General features: G+C 36.3%; 1 protein-coding gene across 4 annotated transcripts in view; it reads left to right on the top strand.

Moving 5' to 3' along the window:
- The window catches only part of CACNG5 (calcium voltage-gated channel auxiliary subunit gamma 5), a 576119-nt gene that overhangs the window by 468638 nt on the left and 86593 nt on the right, over nucleotides 1–20888 (top strand). For all 4 annotated transcript variants that reach the window (XM_044085101.1, XM_044085098.1, XM_044085099.1 and 1 more), the window contains exon 5: nucleotides 9780–9920. In XM_044085101.1, the coding sequence (XP_043941036.1) occupies nucleotides 9780–9920 (141 nt within the window). The remainder of the gene's footprint in view (nucleotides 1–9779; nucleotides 9921–20888) is intronic.

Raw genomic sequence — 20888 nt, 5'->3', positions numbered from 1 at the left:
TGGTAATTATAAAATAAAATTGGAATGTAAGGAAGCTATATGGCAGATTTTGTTAAACGCAGACAAAGATCCTGGGTTGAATGAAGCGATTAACATTAAGTGCTTTTTACAGGCACAAAGACCATATTAAGAGACACGTACACACATATTTCGATAATTGATATTAATTCATTTTCATTTTTAAGAATTTATTTTTAAAGAATGTTTTAAATAATTTTACAAAATGAAGTATATAAGGTTTTTGACATTTTGAATTGTTATACTAATCAGTTGTTATTAATTATTGACATGAGTATATATGTCTTTAAGTATGTATTTAAAGTCAGGTATATCTGATTGGATTTTTTGGATCATGTGGGATGTATTGGGACTATTTAAATCTTCTGTAACATGAGTATTCATTTTCTGAAGAAGTTCATAGAAATTAAAAGTGGACGAAACGCGTAAATTATTTGGCTCTGAGACCCTTTGTTTATCACAGTGGTAGTGTGTTTTTGTTTTTAAGTTCTAAAGTTCATATTTGATATATATATAGGTACCAGACAAGTAGCTTCTGCAATGATGTTTTAAAAGTGCAAGAGTGCATTTTAAATTTTGCTGTTTAACTGCTGAAATCGAACTTCATTTTTTTACAGTTGTAGGACTTGAAAGTATCAGGTTCTGTAATCGAGACATGGTGTCCACAGGCAGTCACTTTAAACTGCACACAAAGGAACACAGTGCAATTGTACTGATGTTACTGCATAACTGTATTCTACACATCAAAAAGTCAGCCGCTAGACTGACACTATACTTGAATGTCCTGATCTAGCCATACACTCAAACAAGATGGCAAAACTGTCTGCCTTCCTTTGGGTAGGTAATGGCCTTACTCTGTAAGAAAAGTCAGTCTGTATAGCTGGGGTGAGTTAAGAGTATAAGGAGGGTCCCTAATACCCAGATGATGTTCATGCAGGGACCCCCAAGAATTATTTTTTAGTCATTTATTTTTGCTACACCAATACCACTAGTATTTGTAATATAATCAGTTATTCCATTCAGCTTTTGTAATATGTTACCAATTAAACTAAAACTAAAATATGAAAATATGCCTCATTTAATACAAAGAAAAGGGAATGCTGAGATTTGAGGCATTTATGCTGCTGATAATTTTGTCTGTTTTCATAATGCATTATTTCTAAAACAAAAATATAAACCAATCTGTTTAGATATTTATATTACTTTGTTGTCTTCATGCAACTGCTACCTATGAAAAGAAGTCTGGCAACAGAATGCATTACTCTGAGATTCCTTCTTTCCTGCCTTTTCCTCCAGACCCTGCTGCATATTTTTCAACCAATCAAGGGCCATCAGGGACGTTTTTAAAATATTAGCACTATTAACCTGAGACATTGACAGAATAACAGAATGTGAATAAATATACATTTTCTGAATTAATAGAAGACTATATCTCTAATTGCAGTTCACCATCTTTTCCCCAACAATCACGAACTGTAAGAGGGATTAAGAGGGAGAAACCTACAATTTAAGCAAACTCAGGGACAGCTGAGAGGTACGTCCTACTGGCATTCTTGTGGTGGGTGCAGGTAGGAGGCCAGGCTAAGGACTAGATAGCAAGTTATGACCCAAGGTGAGGAATTAGGGTCAAGTAGCTCAGACAGGGCAGAAAGGTCCTCACAGCTAGTAAAGGTTATATAAAGTAGTGCTTAGGCAGTCTGATCTCTTTGAACAAGCAAAACATGCAAAGGATCATGGGCTTCATCCATTCAACCAGGATAAAGTTAAGGGTGAGGCCTACAGGCCAAAGGTGCAAATAAGAGCATTAATAAATTTGGTACCTCTGAGATTTTTGTGGAATGTGGAGGCAAAAGAAGGTCATATTGAATGGTAGTAAGCCCTGCCCTAAATGATAGTTTTATTGTTACAAGGTTGACCATATGTTTATCAACCCAAAGGTTATGACAAAAAAGTATTAAATGTTTGCCTTCTGGAGAAAATATTAAGGGGTTGGTAGCCTAGCAGTCTATGAAAGAGTACCTCAGACATAGGAAATTAAAGAAGTAAATGCAGGCAATGCAACTACATCTAGCAGTTGCAGGGTTATTGTTCGTGATAAAGATTTAAACATTTTAGAGTGAGGCCCTGACAGGCCTGTAGCTGCAGTACACTTTAGGTAGATGTCTAGGAGTGGTATTAGGCTTAAGTAGCTGTCTACTGATCTTTGAAGAGAGGCAAAGTTATCCCTCTGTACCTTGATTTGATTCTTGACATGGAATTTGCTAAAGCTTATTTGGGCAAACTCATTTAGGATGCCAGGCTGATATATGTAGTAGCAGAAAGAAAAAAGAATGCAAACTGTGTAATAGGAATTGTGTAACTAGGTTTGTCTGTCATTGTTGAGTGAAGATGTTAAGTATTTGGTCAGAATTTATGATCTCCATCTAGAAGCCATCAATTGTTTATATGAGCTGAAGTATGACCATTAAAAGTTTATGTAGAAGTAGCTGATTTGACTTTTTATTGTCACACAGATAAGGATATATAACTCTCACATTAGGTGTTTAAATGCCATAATCCATAGCAGAAATATTTAACACTTTGTTGGTAGCATTAATACTAATTTAAAGTAGTCTGGCAGTTCATCAGCCTGAATAATATGGTTAACAGCTGGTTTTGAATAAATTAAAAAGAACATCACTGAGAGTATTGACAAACTCTTGTTGATCCCATCCTTAAATTGCTCAACCTAAGTCTTACCACAAGACATGTTCCTGAGTCATGGCACACTGCCGTGATGATATCCCTCCATAAGGGATAACCCACCACTGACAGAGCTAACTGCAGATCTATTAGCCTTACTAGTGTTGTCTGTAAATCCATGGAATACATCATGACAAACCTCATAAACCAAAAAGTTAAAAATCTGATCAGGCTTGACCCGCACCAATTTGGATTTGTTAAGATAAGTCATGTCTGCCTGATCTTGTGAGCTTCTTTGAAAATATCATGCAGGTGGGGGACACTTGTTACACTGTTCATGCTCCCTGCCTGCATCTGGCAAATGTGTTTGAAATCAAACCACACAATGCGATTGTTAGTAAGCCAATGGCCTTAATAACGTAAGTTAAACACACAGACTACTCATCCTTCAGGCTTCAGTTTAAACACTTCCTTCTAAAACAGTCTGAATGGACTGACACATGGACATCCAACATAACTCAACACCTACTGTAATAGCAGGACTCCACTATTTCCACCTTCCCACTCTCACATTTGTCATATTCGCTCATTCTGAACTCCCTGCTTACCAGTTTGTGCAGATATTAGCCTAACTACTTACCTCCATTAATTGTAATCCTCACTTACAACTGAGTGTTTTCTAACTTCTGATTCTTTACAATAACCTACTCGACATAATCTAATGCTGAATCTTTGCTCCTCTCCTTATTCTCTACTTTGAAACGTTGCTACCTGACCCTATTTCTCCTCCATCCAGTCAATTATTCTATTATCTTTTTGTAAATATGTACAATATACAGTAAGTGACTATCCAATGTTTACTTGAGTATATGACAGATGTCAATCTCTGTGTAAGTAAATACTATCTGTTATTGTTTCATTTAACCTGGGCTGAGCCTGTAATTGGTCATATGGTGTCCAGTGCTCTGCTCTGGAAAATAAATACAAATCAATCAATCAATCAATCAATCAATCAATCAATCAATCAATCAATCAATAAGTGAGGTAAGATGTGTTGCAAACTATCTTGAGGACAGAACACATGTTGTCTGGTTTGGTGATGTCTCTTCATTTAGGGAAATGGGAACCAGTGGTAATCTTTAGGGCTCCCTACTGGGCCCCCCACCCTCCATTTTGGCATTTATTTCACTGCTCTAAACACTAACAACAATGATCTCTGGTTGACAAAGTTTGCTGATGTTTGTAAGCTGGATGTAGCTTTTAAATCAACAAAGGTTTCATATGTCCCCACTAAAAAGTCCCTTACAATTATTGTACATAATATGCACATGTGATATATGCAGTTACTAGCAGTAATGTTACACTGCTGTCCATGAAGTTTTGCTCTCATCTCCTACATGTACAATGTACTGAGCTCTGTCATCCTTCTACACACTCACACTTCCATTCATTTAGCATTTATAGCACATACTAAGATACCCCAATGATGTTGGGGGGTGCTATTTTGTCTACTGGTCTTATAATTACATGCCATTTGTTCCCAGAAGAGCTCTGTGAATGGGTTGCGTGCTTCGCTTCACCTTTCCCAAATTTCCCTTTTTTAGGACTATATTCTATTGCCTGATTAACTGTCAAGATCTCTGTCAATCAGCAGATTTTGATCCATCAAAGTGATCTGGGAATAATAATTAACTTTTTAAGATTATGTACAAAAGTTAAAGGCATCATGTTTGGAAATCAGACATAAAATGCACACTGAAATATTTCAAGAAAAGTAAATTACTTAAAGCAGCATGAGGGATGAAGTATTTACTGTGCAAAATAACTCTAAGCAATCTAAAAAAAGGTGAATAACATGGACATCATTGCAAGGAAGACGGGGGTACAGGTAGGGATCAGGATGTAACAAAAGACTCAAGGATTATAAAGTAATCTGAATGGAAGGTTCGCTATACCCTAAGCACTCACCTCATTTCAATACTGGTATAGCGATCTGAACTTCATGAAAAAAAATGGAAAACTGACAGCTTTGAGGGATGTAGGAAGATACAACTGTGCAGATATTTGAGCAAAATAATTTCAGATGTGAAAAAGCAACAGTTAGCATCTTTAAAAAATATGTGTTGATTTTTAGGAAGCAAGTTATGTTTTCCAGTAGTATGACTAAGATATGCTGTCAATAGTTTATATATATGCAATGTTAACTGGAAAGCACTGACTTTTTAGGGTAAAACAGTAGTTAGCAGGCATAACTGTAGTAAGACATGCAATGGTCTGTGAATGCTGGCAATAAACAACTACAGTGATTGTCACTACAATGTGATACAGTGGTTAAAGAGTTAAAATATAACAAGGTACACAGTAAGTAGGTAATGCCATCAATTTGGATACAATAGACAATAACCCAATCACAAAAGAGTGAGGCTGCTGCCATTAGAACCAAATGTAGGAAGGCACAGGCAGAATTTATAGACTGCACATACTTAGGAGTTGCAGTTGGTAAGCTAAAGAGTTCACAAGGCACACAATGTAGTTTAACAGTTTCAGTAAAATTCATGAAGCTGTCACTGGGTATAATACTTTCAGCTGCAAAAAAAAGAAAGAAAGATAGAAAAAGAAAGAAAGAAAACCAGTAATCTTAGGTGTAAAAGTAGAATATTCTATATGATGTATCATCTATAATATGATTAGTATTCTGTATGATGTATCATCTATAATATGATTAGAACAGTGAGCATGCCTGCAAAGATAGTTGCTATGGGTGCTATCATTAGATGTACTTGCCTTGTAAAGTAAATGCTCTGAACGGATAAGCTCTTTGAAGATGCATTTGTAAATATCATAGTGCAGAACTGAGCTTCATTCTTATACTAAAATTTCTCAGCACCCCCTTCCAGGCAGCCTTTTTACTCAGTACACACAACTCCTTAATCAATCATTCAGCTGTGCCTGTCTTTTCATGTAAATGAAAACCTTGCTGTCACTCTGCCAAATACTGGCTCTGCAATATTCCTTTCCCATGGCTGCGTCTGACAAATAAGCAACACACTGGTCTTGCCTCTCAATTTCTTATCTACAGAGCATTACAGATATGCTTCGCTGATAAATTCTTCGGACACTACCAAGTTATTTTATTAGTAACCTGTTCCTTTTCCCAAGTGAGCAGTCAGTTATGTGCAGCAAATAGCACATTAATCAAACATTCTCAAACGACAGCTACTGTTATGCGTACATTTGTCAGTGACAGTGATGGTTAGCTATCTTAGTATCATAACATCCCTGGATTTCCCTAATGTTTTACTTTTCTGTGCAGTCATTTTTCTTTATAACCATTCAAAGAAAAAAAAAATTATCATTTTAATGTCAGGAATTTTTTGAATAAAATAACAATGGCTGTTCATGAATTCACGAAGAGCTTCACCTAGGTTATTTATATTATTTATGCTGGTAGTATTTTCCATTCTGTGTTATCTAAAATAATATGTACAAGAATTTTGTATGTTTGTCTCCCCTTCTTCAAAAGGAGTCCCAAGTGGCTAAATGTGGCAATTTGTGCTAAAAGAAAGAATCCAGACCATGAAACCAGACCAAAGGACTGTAATAACAGCTTTCCAAATCAAGTGAAATTTACATTGAAATTCCATAAAATTTTTACATGAGAATATAGTTCTATCATGAAACTATTACGACACTTATGCAATGCACCAGCTAAGACTTACTAACTTACTGTCATAAATCCAGGTAACTTGTCTTACTATAAGTTATACAGTGAACCACAAAATTATAGCAGTATTGTAATTTGTTGGCAAATAATACCTTTGCAAAAAGAGTTTGGAACAGAATTTAAAAGGTTCATTCTTGAAGTTTGGGTGGCCACCCACACTCCATGCTGGGGACTTTGATCCTGAATCCTCTTTACTACCTTGATCACCCCAGGGAAATGGAAAGGGACATTTCCTGTCTAGCAACCTCAGTTAGATGCATTTTTGTAATCAACTAGACATGAAAAAATATCTGTTGCTATTAATTATAGCATGTACAACAGACACTTTAGTATTATTGTTTAAACTAGCTTGTGAAGCACCATATAGTACAAAAAGTGGAGTGCTTAGTGGAATTTTTTATATATCCCAAAATGCCATGTACATCCAATGAGTGACACCTCTTATATTTACCTGATCAGTCTTATATGCTTGCCTGACATATTTTAACAACATATGCAGCAAAATAAAAACAAATAAGTAAATAAATAAATAAATAACAATGTATGCAAAGAAGTGCAGTCAGTGTGTATTGAAGGAAGGGTTCCAACAGTCAGCCATCTTTTCTTCACCCCAGCGGACTTGTTATTTATTAAAGATGATATCAGCTGTTGTTTGCTAGCAATTTCAAAGTTTATGAAGTGGTAAAATGAGCAGCTTGCAGTGCGAAGAGTAAAGAAGTACGATTAGTTAATGTTTGAAATGTGGCAGACTGGTGGAAGGTACACTGCTCTAATATATGCCATGACATTATACAAAATCCCGACTCCTTTATGAGAGAACACACCCTTCACTCTGACTATTATACAAGTATCCAAGCCTTGGGCTCTGGGTCTGTGTATAAAATCTGTTTTTATACACCACCCATATTTTACTTTATATATTTGTTTACACAGTACATTCTTACCTCAGCAAGTGCATTAAGAATAAAACTCAGTAAATGTTATTTCACTCATGAGTAATAATGCCGTTTTAACCTGCCAGTATACTTAACACTCTTCTTCATAACATGCCAAAGTTGTTTTTAAAAATTTCTAAACTAGTACTTGCTTTAATATAATTTGTTACCATATTCCAGGCATTAGTTAATCTCTCAGACAATCAGTTTAGTGCATCTTTCATTCCAATATAATCTCTTACAAAGGTTTTCCACTGATTGTCTTCTAATCATTGATAATCCCAAGCTTTCCCAATGGTAGTTGTTTCTAAACACCTTATATATATATATATTTGAATAAGGTATCTTCTTAATTATACAATAAAAACACATTAAAATTAAAAAGCATTCATGCTGAGATGGCAAACCAATCAGCATGCTTGTTATAAATCCAGCATTTCTCACAGAAAAAAAAAATTTTCAGCAATGTTGATGGAAGTAGGGCTAGGATGTTTTAAGCTATAAATAAGCAAAAATTACCTATTATTGTATATTTGAAAGATACACACACACACACACACACACACACACACACACACACACACACACACACACACACACACACATATATATATATATAGGTGAGGTATCCAAAAATATGTAACAGTATGAATCCAAAATAGAATACAGCAATTGTCACAGCTTAGCAGGGACTTTATTGATAAAAGGATGAGCACTTTCGGGTTGGTAAACCCTTCATCAGATCAAAGTTCATTACAAACAAATACATTTTTAAGTGACAAAACAACCAATGAGAATTCTGCCAGTATAGTGCCAAAAATATTCAACCAATGAGGTAATATATGCTAAGGGTCTATATTATATGTACAAAGTTTTATAACTTCGAATACCATATGATCGACACCATATGGTTGAAGTTATAAAACTTCAAATAGTGAACAAAAAAAAAAAAAAGAAAAGAATAAACCCTAAACTAAGGGTTATAGGCAGGTGGGTAAGCCACCCTGTACCCCCCACACCCCCTGCTCTTTAAATATAACAACTCCAAGACCACACTATAATGCGGTAAAGGGAAGACTTCCCTTTACTGCACTATACTGCGATCTCAGAGTTGGTATATTTAAAGGGTGGGGGTGTGGGGGGGCTTGCCTCTCTGCTTTAACCCGTTAGGTTACTTTTTTTGTTTTTTCTGTTTTTTTTTTTTTTAACTATTCAAAGTTTTATAATTTGACCATATGGTGTCGATCATATAGTATTCGAAGTTATAAAACTTCATTCATATGATATAGACCCTATGCTAATAAAACAAAAATTCAACCATTCATGTCTTAAAACAATCACTGTTCACCAGTAAGAATAAAACAGTCTTTCTATATGTTCTGAATGATCTACATAAATCATTCATCTCAGTTAAAACCTACATTTTCATTTCCTGTACATAAAAGCTCTAAAATAAATGAATAAAGTTTAATATGAATCAAAGAAATATTAAACTAAAATACATAATCGCCCTACTAAAAAGTCATTACAAATTCTGGATGATGTAAACCAATCAGGAGTAACTATTAATGAATTTCTCCAATGAACGGCCTTACATACATTCAGCACATCAGTACATCAAAACAAAACTGCAATAGAATGCAAATTATTTATATTCATAAAAAGATGGTTCACGAATATAGACATCGTACAAATGATAGTAGAAGTTAATCAATATTTCTAATGTAAAATTTGACCAGAATTTAAATAAGTTTCACATAAAAAGACAGTTGCTGTAACAGCCATTCAAATGCCAGTTCTGTGACGAAATGGTGATATGGTGAATTAATCTTGTTCTGATTCTATGAAAGACAACTTAACTGTGAGATGAATCCTATGAAAGTTTCATTTGTCCATGTGGCAGCACACTACTCTGCTGTTGTGGACACAGAGAGGTGAGCAGGTTATCTGTACTAAAATGTGCAATTTAACTTACATGTCAGGCATCCACTTAGCAAATGCCTGCAAGTACACCATCAGCACCTTCTTTCTAGGTTGCTGTTGTATGATGACAATATGATGAAAGGGACTTTGATTCTTTATATAGAAACTATGGCAATGAAGTAAGGAAGAAAGATAAGGCAAAATAAATAGAAGAACTGTGAGGTCAGTGCTGCAAACAACTGTTTTTCTCTTTAAGAAATGGATTGATCAAAAAAAATTCAGAAATGGGAATGGCAAGACATTGTACATTTTAGTAAAGCTCTGTTACAAATGTGAACTCACAAAATAAATAAATGTATTAGACTTTACGGTACTTAGTTTACTTTCCATGCAGAGCCTTAGTATTTACCTAGACTACTTATAATTAGCTTGACATGAGTAGCAGGGCAAGCATAATCATTTGCACGTTTGTTTACCGATGTTTTATTTCTCTGCAGAAATGATTCGTTCAGCCACTCCTTTCCCTCTTGTCAGTCTCTTTTTCATGTTCATTGGATTTGTAATGAATAATATCGGCCATGTTCGACCACACAGAACTATCCTCGCTTTTGTATCTGGAATCTTCTTCATTCTTTCTGGTAAGTGTTATTCATCCTTTTTATAATGGTTACACATTCTCAATCATGCAAGTAGAGTTTTATCACCATCATGGCTTTAGGTGATCAATAAACTATACCAGGACATATTTTAGTGTAAGGAACTGTCATTTCTCTTCATTGTGAATTATTTATGTTTTTGAGACACTAATAATACAGCTTTTTCTTAACTTCTATTATTATTATTATGATTCCATTCTTAGAGTCTTGATTGTTCTCCAGCATCACAACGTATTGCAGTTTGTATTACAACAATGTTAATAACCTGACTTTCCATCTTTCTCTCAGGGTCCTGCCTGTACTCTTGCTGTGCACATTAACTCACACTATTCAAAAGCAGGAACAGTACTTTTACATACCAACTCTTAATTACACCCAATACACAGCGATCTGTAATGTTCATTTATAAGCAACATGTCTACCCTCAGTTGTTGTCTGCTAGCAAGGCATCTCTACTGGACAACCTTCTTACTGCCTTCTGTTTAATTTCAATGTTCATATTTATAATTGTTTGCATATTACACAAGGCCATTTTGTATAGTATACAAATGAGATGTAATTCTTAAAGCCACAATAGGGCACCTGAGCAGTGAGTACTAACTTTACTACTCAGCTGCACACTGAAGCACACAGGAATAACAACGTTGAGGGTGTGGCCTATGTAAGTTCAGCCTCTGCATACCATGGACATCCTGGCAATAGTGAAGGGGCACAGTACACTGATTCATACATGAGACCTCTACCTGTCATGGAAGTTGCATAGTACAGTGATCCAGAGATGCCTGTACTATGCAACTTCCATGAAAGGAGCATGTAGCCATTAGCCATGTTGTATCCATTCATTTCAATAGTAAAAGCAGTTTCCTCTAACTGAGCAGATTTAATCTGCACAGCGCAGTGCTATGCAGCTAGATCATATACCTCTTATTGCTGAAACTGCAATGTAAGGGATTCAGAGAGATTCACAGTAGGGCTACAATGGATTCAGAGCCATGATAAATATGCATGTCACCAAAGCATGTCATAGCAGAGCAGTCCCGCTCTGGCAAACTGAGCAGAGTGCATACTCAGCTGCAATCTATTTCTAGGAACACTGCCTAGTATTTTTAAAACCTATAGCTAAATATTTAATTTGTTTAAGAACCTCCCTATTTTCTGTCAGCTACTGCATCTTCAATGTTTATATTTTGTTTTTGTCTCCATTCCTTAGTTCTACAATATTTGCAGTATTCAATCTATACTTCTATCCTCCCTACCTATATTTTGACAAGGCATACAGCCAGATGATTTTCCCATGCATCCTCTAAAGATGATGAAAACAAAGTCTGGTGAAGGAGAATTCATCAGATCTGTGTTGTCTGGCTGTGTCTGAGTGGGGAACTTCCCCAGCACTGCTTTGTGGAGCAGATATCCCCTACAATCACTTAACTGTGTATAACCTACTTTGAGGTTCCATCACCTTTTGATATGTTTCTGTAGATGTGTTGTTTTTCCTTACACTTGCCCAGTTCAGTGAAATAGGTTTTATGAATTGTGGACTCTGAACTATCCACTGAACTTAGCTATTTTCACACATTCTGGTTACTGCACTTTCATGTTCCCAACCAAACGTTTTATGAAATTGCATGCATCATGACATGGTAGAATGCTTAATCCAAAATGGCGAACAGTTCATGCCATACAATGTTTCATCTACATTTAATTCCCTAAAAAAGCTACAATGCTCTTGCATAACACTAAATGGCAAGGCAGACAGGATGAAGCAATCTGATCTGCATTAAATTTAAGAGCACAAATAAGATGAAGCCAGTAGTCTGTAGAACAGGTAAGTATTTTTGTGTAAACATTTCTGTGGTTCATGTAATTCGCAAGCAGTGCTGTTTGAACATGCTCTTGTTTGCTTGAACTGCCTTATTTGTAACTGCTGAATAAAATGCTATTCATTAGTTCTACATATTTTCAGAATAAAACTTCTAGAATGACCAGAAACACAAAAATGAAAGTTGGAATTCTCAGAAGCATAAAGATAATGTTTTGTATAGCATTGTTGTCAAATAGTGGAAAAAAGCCGTATGAAGAAATATTCAATAGTTTTAATACTTTCCTTCATTTTAAGGATAGTGGGGAAAGACAGCATAATATGTCTACCATGAAAAATTGTCATAGCTGCATATTATATGTAACTGAAGCATTCTTTTTTTATTTATTAAATGATGGCAGAAGATAAGAGACCATCTACGGAAAATAACTCTGTTCAAAAATAAATATAGGCAAGGATTTATAATCATACTTCATAGAAGCTCAAATGACCCTATGTCTCTGCTATTTAATTTGAGTTGTAGATGCAAACAAATTACATGTCACTGAACTATATTAATAATAACATTTGCATGACAATGACTCACACAGGTGAGCACTTGAAACAACTGCTCAGAGGAGCATCATCCTATCCTGTGCTAGTAAGTAGCGCTGATGCTTAGACAACACACAGGTGCACAATATTCCCATCAGACATACATAGACTCAAAGACGCATTCATATCAGAACACAATGACAGCCCCCCCCCCCCACAACACACATACACATAGTTTGCATACTTTACCTACAATTAGAAACTATCAAAAATGGTAGGCTAATTACACGAAAGTCATTGTAGTTTGTAACTCTGCTGTAGTCAGCCTTCTCAGTCCAATTGTAGAGACCACAGAGAGAGCGAGAGAGAGAGAGTCAGCCAAAACAACTGCACAGTTATACATACGTACACATAGTGTGCACCTCTGTGAATTACCTTACTGAGCAAATTTCCTTCCAGCCCAGTGCACTGACATGGATGCAAAAAAGCTCATTAGCATAGGCCCCACCCACAGACTACTGCATTGATATACAGCTCCAAAAACTCACCACTGAGCAGAGTACAGCCTTCAGTTGTATGAAAAGCCATTTCATAGCATTCACTATGCAAGCTTTCCATAGATCATAGTCAAAGCACTTCAGGCTTATTATCACGTATAATGAGTGTAGACTGCAATTTCCTGACTTTTATTAATGCACATTATTTAAGTGGCAGTAGCAAAATGCTGGGCATGTTATGACAATTCAGTTATATGAAGAAATGAAACCACAAAAAAATTGAAGTCCAGTGCCAAATTAAACTAATAAAGCTGCAAAAGGCACTCGGAAGGGTCCCTCCAAAAATGAGCAGCACAGTAAGGGGGAAAAAGGCTTTATTGTAAGAAATATAATGCACAGTACAGCACAAGTCTTTTGACGAAAATGCTGGTGATTTTGTTACATCATTCATATGCTGTGTGTTGTGTTTCTTGCAATAAAGCCTTCTTCCCGTTACTGTGCTGCTTGTTTTTGGAGGGGCCCTTCCGAGTGCCTTTTGTGGCTTTATATTATGAAATGAAACTGTGTCACTTAGCCTCTGTGTATACATTTTGTTGTTTTACACATATTCAGTATTATCCATAATATTATGTATTTAATTATTTATTTAGTTTATTTATTTAAGCAAAGTTTTAATAGTTTCACTGATGTTCTAAAAACAAATTTACAGCCCAAATATATATATACAGGATGTCACACACACAGATGTATAAACTCACCCACTCACACACGTGAGTATACACAAACACACACACACACACACACACACACACACACACACACACACACACACACACACACACACACACACACACACAAAATCTCTTTGACTGTGAACACCTTAAATGTTTTATTCAGATCAAATGAATGAATGATTTACTATATAAATAATATTAATAATTAATGAATTAATTAATTAATTGATTAATTTAAATATTTTTAATGTTTCCACACTCGTTACCTGTACCTGCAATAGTTGTTACTTTTATTTATTTATTTATTTTTCTGAACCATTAATTGCAGCTTTTCAAGAGCCTTGGTTAAACAGTGAAAGGAAATGGCAGTTCCACTAAATGATGTCTGAATCAGATTTCATACCAGAATAGGTGCCTTTCTTCTTACCAGGATCCCCCAGTACATTACTCACCCCTTTGGAATGTCAGATGTTTAATGGGAGATCACTGATTCCTCGCCCAACTTCCTAAGTAAAATCAATTAGACTTATTTGCACCTTTGCTGTTTGTCTTATTTCTGGAAAAATGTTGTTTTGTATGAATCATGCATTATAATTTGACTGGAATACTAGAAGTAATTTTAGTGACAAATTAGATGTTGAATATAGTATTTTCATAATTTCTAAAAACAAAAAAGTATAATCACTGGACCCATCATGTGAAAGATCCATCCATGTACCAGTAACATGTTTTTAAAGCCACCATTATGTGAAAGATCCATCCATGTACCAGTAACATGTTTTTAATGCCTTTGCTATCCCTTAGTCCATGGTGAAAATGTCAGATCACAATTTAGACTGTTGCTTTCTATCCAGTTTAAAATGTATATATATTTTTTTGCTTTGTGAGTTGAGCAGAGGTTTTTTTTTTCTATTTTACTTTTGTTTAGTGGCGACCCCTAACCGAGAAAAGCCGAAAGACACAAACAAACTTTTGTTTACCAGGTTTGTCTTATTGGCTCCAGCGTATTGCAAATGTTTTCAAACAGTCATTCAGTAACATACGCAAACAGACATTAAGTTAATAAAATTTAGCAGTTATATATTCATTTTCTAATTAGAGTACATTCATATGAAATAAAGGAAACTATTACTGTATAAAATATATTTATGCATTAGTAGTTGTTGGACATTGAGCATTTGAAGAGGTGTTTTAGTGGGTATGGCAAATACAAAATAGATATGTGATTAGTTTTTACAGATTCAACAAATTTGAGGTGAGGAGGGGAAATGGGTAGGGCAGAAAATGTTAATATTGTAGTTAAGAGGTGGTGTATAAAGCAGGTTTATAAATAATTATATATATGGCTATCATAGAACAGAAGTGGGAGGTGAGCCGTGTCACATTAATATGTATATGGCTGAGAGATGGTAATAAAACTATTCAGTTGTTGTTGAAATTTGGTTATTTAAATGTCTTTGGAACAATAATGTGCTAATTATATTTATGGAGAGTTCTCGTGTAAGTTTTTGTCCATTCTTTGGTATTGATATCAAGAAGAAATGGGTATATGCACATACATGCATGTAACAGAAGCTATTTGTCCGATATAACAGTATTTCAATTTAATGAAAAGTGTAAAATTATTTAGCAGCTATAATTTTAAGTTTACTTCAGATGCCAGTTTTAGTGTTTCGAGTCCAGACAGTGATAAAGAGATCTGAAGAATCTTAAAATGTGTATTTTAAAAAGGCTTACTGAATAAATTATAAAATTTTATCATTCACAAATTAACATTTTGAACTTTTAAACAGCTGGAAGTTTCGTAATTTGCTCTGTGGTTATCAGAACTTAACCTCAAAGCAAATAGCTGCATAGCAGTTCATATTTTATTCACAATGAGCCTGTAGCTAAATCATATATCAAAACATTAGGACAAGAACATCATGTCTCTACAGCTTATTACATTTTCTGCAGAGGATAGCTTGCCCAGGAAAAATATTACATTTTCAGCAGAGAATAACTTGCCCAGGGAATATCTAAAGAAAAAGAAGTTACACAGCTCTCAGGAACAATAGAAAAGGGAGATTGGGTTATTTTATAGCTCAGAATATAAATTAAAGTAGAACTTCTGTGCATGTATGCTATAGTACAATATCCTTGCTTTGCAGTTTTTTTTTCTGTTACGATTGGGTGGACAAACTGACATGATTAAGTTTTTTGTATGGGCTTTAGCTTTCCCATAATGCTTCCTGTGTCCTGAAGAAGAGGAACTTAATGGACTTTACTTTTCATACTAGATCTTTGTTTGCATTTGCTTAAAATGGCATACTCAGAATTTAATGCTAACTTTGAGAATCTCTAAGGAGAGATTCTAAACAGAAGTGTAGCTGAGGTGGGGAAAAGGGGGCAGTCACTCTAGGCACACGGTGTTAGGAGGGCGTGATAAGCAGATGTCACGTGGTCGGTAGTGTAGTATTGGCTATACAGGTGGAAATTAATTCTGATAGATATTATTACTGTCAGGAAAGCAAGCTGTCTGCTATGAAAGTAAAAAGTGGTTTTCTACAGTGGAAAATTTGCTCCTTGACTACTTAAGGACACATATTGTTGAAGAAATGGACCTGGCTAAGAAAGTAGAATGAATATCTAAAGCACTAGCCTGGGAGAGGACCTTTTTTTTGTTTTTTTTGCTATTAAATTCAGAGTTAGAGGCAACAGAGTGTGGAGAGGCCCTGGGTGCTAGAAGGGACAGCTATAGCTCAGATTCTGTTACTTTTATCCCTTGACATTCTCTTGGTCAGATCCTTTTTCAAGTTTTAAAGACACAGTAACAGTTGATTTCTTCTTCTTCTGCCCAGTGTTTGTGCACATTTATGCTCAGTTCCTCAGAGCTCCTGGTTTGCCTGCTCTGCCTGAGAGTTAGAGTGAATCTGCTGCATCTAAAGCCATCCGCTGCTAAAAGAATGACAATAAGTATCACTTTGCACTTATGCTGATTAGTGTTACTGCAGTAAATAAAAATCCTGTATTAATTGTTACATTTATCACACTTCAGTAGACTTTCAAAGCTTAGCTGTTACCACTGCTGCTGCTGCGGTACTCAATTACGTTGTGTCTGCTAGTTTTACAGCACAATAGATCTAGATTGTGTGGTTTCCCTGTACTTGAGCTCTAAAATCAACATTTCTACATGGAGAGTGTTTTCTGACTGGACTCTTGTGGCAGAAGTGTGTTGTAGCAAACCTATCTGAGTTGGGAGCTACTGGCTGAAAGCTGATTGTGTGTTTTCCTGGTAAGTCTGTAGGCCTTCCTGTTGTAAAACTTGTTTTTCTAATTCTATATAAGCCCAGTGTTAGAGCTATGATTTTCTCTGTGCAGCTCTGGTTAGCAGTGCCCAGTAAAGATGCAAACACTATCAAGTTAAAATTTCCCTTAGAATAACTATCTCTGCAACCTTCCTCAGTCCCACTGCTGCTCTAGGAGTATTGGACTTGCACACAGAGCAGAAGCACCCTGTTGTATAGCTCAGTTCACACTGAGTATTGCACCCATTCTTCATTTGTCTGCTATTATGCCAGTCCTGTTAAATTTCTTCATTCTTCTCCGTGGTTAAACCCATAGTAAAAAAACTGAAAACATGGATAGGCACTTTCTTGATATCTCTATGGCCAGCCTGGTTGAATTGAGCATCCTATGGTAATGCAGGAATTGTCGCATGTATACTGACAACTACTTAATCCTGAAACAAACAATGCAGTATGTGAGAGATGTCGGCACATTATGAAAATTGAGACATGACTCACACATACTGACAAATCAAATGCCAAACAGGTTGTCAGTAGACGCACATCATTCCCTCACTAAATAAGTTCTCAGCACATAAACCCACATATGCGGAGGTACTCACAAGTAACTTACCAAAAAACTCAGGGGCCTCCCATATGTTGCCCTCAGAAACCACATACAAACAAAGCCAAGTCAACACCAACCACTGCACATAAAAATACATATCACGTGTCTCCACAAGCAAGCCTCTAAGGTGGAACACCGCACATTCAACCATCTTGGTAGTAGGAGACTCCATTGTGAGACACACAGGTATCCCTCCCCCTACCAGGTTAGATAAATAAATAAATAAATAGCAGACCACCCTCTGAAAAGGAAAAAAAATGAAAGGAGGGTGTGTTTCCATTTACATAAAAAGCAATGATACCTCTAGATTGGTCAAGCAGGGTGACTCACTTGAGCTATTTCATGTCCAGCTGACCATAAGCAATATCCCCCACCATATCATAGCTATTGCCAAACCATGAACCATGGAAACCACTCTACATACCTGAAGTTACTAGAATCACTTATCAATCAGCCCAAGAAACTACACATTGGCAATTTTAACTATTCCTCCATAAAATGGGAAACATACATGACCACTAGCATGCAGGCTTAGAGATTCATGGACTAGGTCTACCTGGAAAAATAAACCAACCTGGTGGACCCCTGGCATAAAAAGACTATACAACAGAAGGAAGAAATTCCTGCCTAGAAGTAAGAGGGATAGATCACAAAAGAGACAAAAAATCCCTCATTAGTCTCAACAGGCAAGTCATGGAACTAGTCAAGTCTTCAAAATCTAAATACAAGGCTAAAATAGTCTCCCAAGCAGAGGATGACCACAAAGCATGTTTTAGTTATATCCAAAATCTTAAGGGAAACACTCAACTATTTGCTAAGCTGGCTGTAGATGACACTACCTATACTCAGCCAGAGTAAATAACAAACCTACTGGATGATAAATTCAACTGAAATTTCACCCCTCATCACCTCTGGTCACTCTCCATAAAATAAATCTACCATTCCTTTGCCTGTTATCACAAAAGAACAAGTTATCACTGCACTCTCTAAAGCTAGAATGGGCCCTGATGGAATTCCAGTGTGCCTATTAAATAGCTTGAAACATTACCTAGTAGACCCAGTTGGATCTCTGTTTAACCATAGTCTCCAGACAGGTTTTTCCCCAGTAGAGTGGAGGACAGCAGCAGTCATCTCTCTGCACAAGGAGGGACCATCAACTGTCCCAGGAAACTACTGACTCATATGTCTGACTAGTCATGGACCTAATTAACAATGACATAGAAAATCTCTAGACTCTAGACCCTGTTCAGCTTCATCAAGGACAGATTCTCTCCCTGCTCAGTCTGGTGGACTTCTTTGAATAGGTCCCCAAGGCCATGGATGAGGATAAGACAGTGTATACCACCTACCTTGACCTGGCTACAGCATTTGACACAGTACCACCTCAGGTGTTATAGACAAACTTCCAAAACACAGATGAAATCAGTGTGGTGAAACCAATAGGACAACAGGTAACAAAGAGAATCCAGTTGTGTTCAACTACATTTTTAATTCAAATGTAGATATTTGAAGATTATTTGTTCTGATGCAGTTCCTAATGTCAGCAACAAAAACGCTCGACTAATTTTATGTTATCTACATTTGAATTACAAAGTCATGCATGTAGAGCATTTTTTCCCCTGGCCTCCACTGAAAATTGGCTTCATTCCAAGTTGGACTTTCCCAGTAAACAAATGTTAAATAAATAAAAAAAAAATGAAAAATTTGGTTGAACATAACTGGATTCTCTTTGCTGTTACCCATTGTCCTATTGACTTCAATGCACAGAATTCATTTGTGTTTTTGGAGTTTGTGAATATTCCAAGAGTTGCTTGTTTTTTGTTATAGATAAACTCACAACATTGGGCATATGTTTTTACATCACCAGATGTATAGCCAAATGGCTCATGGATAAGACACATGTTGTTAGAGTGGGGGAATCCACATCCAGCAAGACGTCAGTCACCAGTGGAGTACCACATGGCTCAGTGCTGGACCTCCTCCTGTTTGTAATATACTTCACAGATGTCAAGGCAAATGTAGATTGCCCTTGGCTGACCAAGTCTGCTGATTGCTACAAGTTGGGGGCAATCACTGATTCCTCAAATGATGCTGATATTCTACATTAAGGTTTGATCCAGACTTATGACTGGTATCAGAGCCATGGCCTCAAATTAAATGGGAAATCAAATACCCTTGCAAATTACAATGTTGATAGCACCCCCTAAGATCACACCCAGTGGTGAGAGATCTGGGTACTCAGATAGATAGATAGTAATTTGAACTTTGACAACCTGTGTCCATGGTGATGAGGAAATCCTTCTGTGTGGCTCAGCTTATAAGTAAAGAAATGGCATCCAGATCTAAGAATGTCATAGTACCACTGTACTCAGGCATCATCAGACCAATAATTGAGTACAATGCACCTTTTGGCATTTACCTCACCAGGCATCTGCAATAGTTGGAGTGCCCTCAGAGGTTTCTCACAAAAAAATACAGGGTATAACCAACATGTCATATATGGACCTATTCAAACCCTATTACTGTATTCAGTTTCCTTAGTTTACTGAAGGGTGATCTGTGTCTGACCTACAAGACAGTCTCTGACCCAGTCCCGACGGAAATGTTGCATATTCGCAAAACTATCTATATGATGGTTATCTGCTCCATAGATCTAAACTTCATCTCTGACATAAATAGATTATGCTGGAGAGACACATATATGTCCCAGAGATTGCTTCTCCTCTCAAATAGGCTTCATGTGAATCAAAGCTTGTCCCTGACCATCTTCAAATGCAATTTGTACTGATGGATGAGAAATCGCAAATTCACTCCTGGGGTGGTGCCCGTGTCCCATATGGACAGAAGCAGTCTGTAAAACCAGTCAATACCCTGCTTGCTGACCTCCTGCTAATTTTCCCCAAGGTACAGAAAATAGGGTAAAATCTGGGAAAAATTGGCTAGGCTTGTAAGTGCTCTTGTGCCGTTAGCCTATCAATCTCCTATGAACTTATGATAGTGCTTAAATTATATTAAAAATATAGGAAATATTTAGCTCCTCGAGTCAGTCTCCTTCTCCTGCTGTTACTAGATTTCTTCACCTTCTGTCTACAAAGGAAAAGAGCTGAGAATCTTCAATGGCTTGATACATGTGTAGCTCCAGGTAGGGTTATTACCTATCTCTCTTTATGCAAGAAAGTCCATATTTAAGCAACTGTGTTCTGAGAGGAAAAATGAGCATTTTCAAATATCAAATATTTCCTCTAATAGCTGTATACAATTTTTATTTTGTAACTGTATCACATTAATATGGCATGAAACAGCAGAAACAACTCAAATTCAATAAAAGTGAGCTTTTATTTTGTCAACAAGGTAAAGTGCAGTCCTTTGCACTGGTTGCAGGAATGGTTTGTCCTGCAAAATTACATGTATCCATAAAAATTGTCCAACTTTGATCATCTGAAAAAGTTTCACACTTATGCCAGGAACACAG

Source organism: Protopterus annectens, chromosome 10.part0 (genome assembly GCF_019279795.1).
Source record: "Protopterus annectens isolate FY-2018-M chromosome 10.part0, PAN1.0, whole genome shotgun sequence".
Classification (NCBI taxonomy): Eukaryota; Metazoa; Chordata; order Ceratodontiformes; family Protopteridae; genus Protopterus; species Protopterus annectens.
The sequence above is the reverse complement of the archived record's forward strand: the minus strand, read 5'-3'. Positions and strand labels throughout refer to the sequence as shown.